Genomic DNA, 6001 nt, shown 5'->3' with positions numbered 1-6001 from the left:
TCACAGAGCAGAATGCGCAATCTGCGCATGCCTGGGGGTGGAAGGCGCGTTCGAAAATACAGCCCTGAGCGGCAGTGAGCGCACTGGCCAATACAAACTAATAGGCGAGTGTGCTCCGGTGCGTAATTTCCAAACGTACCCATAGGCTTCCCCCCGCAGCTGCGCGGTCATATTCCTCTCAATGTTTACTAACAGGAAACCTGTCTATTGAAGATAAACTTCTGCCGGAGAATAGGAATGAAGGTAAGTACAACATCTATGATATACTTGGATGCACACCACACTAAAGAACAGCAACCATTAGAGCAAATCTGCAGTAAAAGAAATCTATTTCTGCCTGAGCATTGTGTTGACCAAGTTGGTTAACCCATTAAGATCGGGTACGCATCTGTGTCATTTTTTGATTTCTTTGGCTATTCAAAAATAGCAGATCTACAAGCTCATAGCGCAGCACTCGGTGCCGCGCTATGAGCTTGTAGATCTGATATTTAAAAACAATCTTGCTTCTGGGGGTCCCTGGAACAAAACATTTTGAGGTGGGAGTCCGCGGCCAAATACGTATCTAAAAATGTTTTTAAATCCTAACAGTGCGTTGCTATATCAGTGGTACTCCAACTTTTCCATGTCAAGGACCCCCAAAATGATATGCATTTGGCCACCGGCCCCCATCTCAAAATATGTTGTTTCAGGGACCCCCATGAAGCACAGATAGGACAAAAACTCTTGCTTTAAAATGTTTTCAAAAAATAGTAGATCTACACGCTCATAGTACAGTACGCACACATAGCGCGGCACTCTGTGCCGTGCTATGAGCTTGTATATCTGCTATTTTTTGAATAGCCAAAGAAATCTAAAATGACACAAGATGCTTTTCCGGTCTAAATAATACTAGGCCTAATAATTTCTAAGAACAGCGTCTGAACAATATCCTGTTATTGACCCACGTGCATACATGCACTAAGCAGGGCTCTAGTTGTGAACTCCCATCCACAAGTTCTTGTTGATACCACAAGCACAGTCACAAACAAACTGCCACCAGCTAACGCACATCAGGAAGTGGCAGAGGACCTGGACAAAAGTCTCTCACTATAACTGATTTCCCTTAATTGTTTCCGCGGCGTCCGCCTGATGCCGCGAAGTTGTATCCGCTCAAGATCGGATCTGAGACCTGCAGGAGTTGATAGCCTTATCTAGGGATCTGAGGGGGTTATCATCACAAACACCTGTGCTCCATCCCACTGATTACACATAGACATGCACGGATGTGGTTACCTTTAGGGTCAGAGATCAACAACCAAATTTGCCCTCTCCCTGATCAACAGGCTCTCCTTTCTTTTTTCTTAATTTTTTATCCCATGATTTTATAATCCTATTTTTTGTATTCCTGGGCACTACTCTCCCTCTGCCAGCCTGCGGAGACCCCCGAACTGAGCACATGCTATCAACAGGCTCCCCTGCATTTCCCACAGAGCAACATCAGAGTCAACAGAGTAAGTATAGACCAATTAATTGTTTACTAACATTGAGACTGGATGCGCAGGTGATTGTTTCACGCAATCAATTTCCAACCTGTTGTTTCGGGGTGCGCTAGTTTCAGCACACCCCAACCCCCTCTTGTGTGTTGGCTAGTGTGGCACGTCCTGGCGAGACCTGATAGAATGGGTTTCATTTAGCGCATACTGGTTGCACGCATACTGGTTCTTATCAGTGTGACGTCGTCTGTTAAGGGGTCTATTTCACCTCAGTTAAGAAATGATCTCATCAGACATTGGTATTTTATTCCTTCACTGAAAGAGTCAATGACAGTTTATAGATGGGTAGGGAATCAAACTGAAATTTGTACATTTAAAAGTACATTTACTACCTTTCCTATGTATGGACAATAATGTTTTATGTGTAGAATATTACCCTATTTAATGCTGTTCCTGTGTTGTACAGACAGACAGAGACTGAGCAAGACCAAAAGCCTGCGTAAGTAGACTGCTAGCTGTGTACTTACACCACTCACATTTGGTGTGTGAGTACTTGGTGTGTGTGTGTGTGTGTGTGTGTGTGTGTGTGTGTGTGTGTGTGTGTGTGTGTGTGTGTGTGTGTGTGTGTGTGTGTGTGTGTGTGTGTGTGTGAAATATAAGTTCATATATGCTGCTATTGTTGTTGCAGCGTTGTCTAATTCTACTGAAAAAGATTATGGTGAGTATGCTTGTTTTTACAGTATGTGTAACAAATTGATTGTGTTGGTATGTAATTCAGTCATTCCTGCAAAAGTTTAAATCTGCCAATTTAAATGTTTGTGGAAATGTTTCCATAATAGTTTAATAATGCCCAAATCATGTTGTTTCTGTGTTGTACAGTCCTATCGAAGAGGAGTGTAAGCCTGAGGAGTGTAAGTACACCCATGTTTGTGCGTGCGTGCGTGCGTGCGTGCGTTAACAGAGTGATTCATAGCTTGAATGTCATCTATAGTTAATATACAGATTAGCAAATACAAATCCTCCATGGTGCACATAGCAAAAGTGTAAAATGTGACCTGCTGTATGAGCCCATATATGCTGCATTCACACTAGCAGCTATAAAAGCTACAAAACAACCACGCATAGCCAACAACACTTCTTCCGAAATGCCTTTGAACGATGTGCAACAGGCTTGTTGACATCCAAAAAAAGTCCAAAAAGTGAGAGCAATATAAAGGAAATATACGTAGGCTTTGATTAAAAAGAACAGGGAACAGGCTGTATATAATTATACAATTATAAAAATCAAAATAATTAATTATTCCCCCATTACAAGCAGTATAATTCTATACTGCTTGTATAGAATTATTCTTCTGTTCCACTCACGGTGAAGTTCGCCTTTAAGTTTATACTGTATAAGGAGATCAGAGCCTGGCCCCCACACCTCCAGTCTCTTCTCTCCCCGTGTACTCTGGTCTCTGGAGTGTCTGGTGCCTCCATTTGTGTCAGAGGAGACGTGGTTGTCTACACCCCCCACTGACCAATAGTTAATGTTAGGGAAGACAGTCAAGACACTGAGGAAAAATGCATGCACGCTTGACATTTTCTCACATGACCCCCACAAACAGGTCCAGGCTCAAAATTGGTAGGTGAGCATCTATATACAATCAATAGAGAGTGATGGTATTAACACACAGATACAAATTCAGAGCTAAGTGATTTGCAAACGATGTTTCCAAACGATTTCATACACGTAACTAAATTAACATTCAGTAACATCTGGAAAATGCGGTCTGGCCTTTGCCACCAGGGCCCCTACGTTTTGAAATGACCATCACACTTTCATAGAGTATATTCCCTTATTTCATAATTAACATAAACAGTCCTCTTATCTATTTCATGGTTAATATACATCATCACACTTCTAATGTGGTTCTTTCTATCAGGGCGGATTCACACTGCAGCCTTGAACCAGCCTTGAGGCTGGTTGGAAGGAATACCTGGGAAGGAATTGGTAAAGCTAGCATCTATTATAAGTGTACTTTGTGAGAAGTTTTAGATTTTTGGAATGGTATTAGGTAAGGATATAGCTTTTTAAAAACATTGCAAACAAGTTAGGCTCGCCCCCTATTGAAAACCTTATAAAACTTCTCACAAAGTGCACACGCTTTACCAATTCCTTCCCAGGTATTCCTTCCTACCAGCCTCAAGGCTGGTTCCAAGGCCGCAGTGTGAATCCGCCCTGACATTTTCCCTACAAACACCACTTAACAACCGTTTGCATGGTGTTCACAGAGACAACATGGAGAACAAACAGGATCTGGACAACTGTTACAGGAAAAGAAAAAGGGTCTGTGATCATTTGCGCTCCAATCAGTGAAGCTGCTGGGACTATACATTGTATCTGTAGCTACTTTTCTAAGGTTAGATGGTGTCTACAGGTCTACCACCAGCAGATCATGTGCCATGCAGAATATATTTAAAAGCTGTTATGGGAAATGACTAGTTTTAATACTCTGCAACAGTTACAGTATGTGGAATGGGTTACCTGCAAGCTAAGAAGTCCATTAGCTCTATTGTTAACTTGAAGTCCTCCCTAAAGAGCTGCCCGAATAGCGGCTGTTGCGGAATGCATCTTATAACCATATTATTTATATAGTATTTATTTTTGTTTGTCTGATCTCTGTTATATATGGCATTTAATACTAATACTAATACAGCCACAATAATCTTATGAACTGTATTGAATTTGAACTGAAATTATACTGTATAATACTATAATATATTATATACTGCATATTCTGGCTATAGAGCATTAAATGATTCAGGCCCAAACTACAGTTCTGATCTTGTGCTGCATCTTGAACCATCCCTCTCAAGTTATATGGGACACAATCTGCTTTATGTCCCCAGAATCTGAACTAAACAGAATCATCTGTGTTCTATGCACCACATATCTGGAATAAACTCCTAGAGAACGTCAGTTATGCTACAGCTCTGTTTTTTTTGGCCAATGCCTTTTACTGATATTTTTTATTCCTGTGCATCACTGAAACTTCTAATTTTTCAGTTTTATTTTAAAGGTAGGGTAGTGATTTTCTTTGGTTAAAATAAGTGTTAAATAGCTCTATATTCTGATAGTACTCATTGCTATAGAGTGTTTGTTAAAGTAGGTTTTTTCCTTATCAACCATATATATAGATACTTATGCATGGCAGGACATCACATCAGTATTTATATAAGTACCAGAACTTTCATCAAAGGTGACAAAGAAAAATCAGACTCAGAACACAGGCAGCCATGGATGTAATGAAAGATCTTGTATTCAGACAGAGAGAGTGGAAGGTTACAGTATCACAGGTATGGTAGGCATCATCGGTCGCCGTCTCTCTCTGGTTAAACAGAGAAAGCCCTGGACTTTAACAGCGTCCGGTAACATAAACATATGACATCATTGAAGATACTTCAAGCGTCCAGCCCTCGGAGGTGTATTCCTGCCATTGGTGGATAGTGATGAGTACGCCATCGTCAGATGAGGATGATGATGGTAGATGATGATGATGGTGTGACAGTTTATCTTTGAACAAACAGCGTCCACATGTCTCGAACAACACGTTGGCCTCGGGTCTGACCGGTCACGGGTCAGTGGTTACTTCAGTGAAACTGTGAGAAGGGTTATGCATTGGAGGAGAACACCGAGATATGGTGTTCTTAAAACAATAGATAACCACAGAAAGGCCTGTAACTAGTTTGACCTTGCATAGACAGAGACAGGAGAAAATAGGGAGAATAGACATGATGGAATTTAGGCCAATATGACAGCTATTACATTAATTTGACATTTAAAGCAGGTTTAGGACATTAGACAAATTATGATTAATCAAAATATTTCTATCAGTGTTTGTTCAGTAAAAGGAGTCTCCTTGTCTCTCCAGCTCTTTATAAAACAGAAAATGCATTTTCGTTTCAGTTTCATTTCCAATTTTATCCAAGCAGGATAGAGAACTCAATCAGGATATAGATTAAACAAGTGAAATTGGAAGTGATGACACTAAGAAATGAGGAGGCAAAATTGGAACTGGAACACTATAAAAATGAAGCTTAAAAATGGGTACTTTCTCCTGATTGGCTGAGATTTTGACACCTCCCGAAAAATGTATTTTCTGTTTATCAAAGAGCTGGAGAGACGGGGAGACTCCTGTTACTGAACAAACACACTATAGCAATGATTACAATCACAATATAGTGCTTTAACCTTTTAACAAAATACTTTTTGTTTTAACCAAAAAATATCACTTACCCTACCTTATTATTTTCTATTCTTTTAACTTATGTGCTTTTTTTTTTACACTGTCTAATACTCTGTTAGTAATGTTTTGTGTAAAGCACTTTGAATTGGCTGGTTGTTGAAATGTTCTATATAAATAAACTCGCCGTGCCTTACCATTTGAAACATAACACTTTATTTACCAGTTATTGTTTTACTCAGATAGGACTGTAGACATATGACTAAAGGAAGAGATGGCTTGTAGCAGACTGAACACTGTGGT

At 40.1% G+C, this 6001-nt stretch overlaps 1 protein-coding gene and 1 long non-coding RNA gene across 2 annotated transcripts in view; both read left to right on the top strand.

The window, feature by feature from the left end:
- Window positions 1-287, top strand: part of LOC311035194 (butyrophilin-like protein 10) — a gene marked incomplete at its 3' end in the record, with an annotated part of 5878 nt that extends 5591 nt beyond the window's left edge. The window contains exon 6 of the mRNA XM_084043274.1: window positions 214-287. Coding sequence (XP_083899400.1) covers window positions 214-287 — 74 coding nt within the window. The remainder of the gene's footprint in view (window positions 1-213) is intronic.
- Window positions 288-1938: 1651 nt separating this feature from the next.
- Window positions 1939-5789, top strand: LOC311034662. Its single transcript, XR_014599610.1, has 5 exons — window positions 1939-1971; window positions 2161-2190; window positions 2352-2383; window positions 3747-5348; window positions 5387-5789. It is a non-coding gene; the product is annotated as an uncharacterized lncRNA (long non-coding RNA).
- Window positions 5790-6001: the final 212 nt, after the last annotated feature.

This window comes from Gymnoscopelus microlampas, assembly GCF_963454915.1.
Source record: "Gymnoscopelus microlampas genome assembly, chromosome: 19".
NCBI lineage: Eukaryota > Metazoa > Chordata > Actinopteri > Myctophiformes > Myctophidae > Gymnoscopelus > Gymnoscopelus microlampas.
Note: the sequence above shows the minus strand (reverse complement) of the source record. Positions and strands in the feature narration are given on the sequence as shown.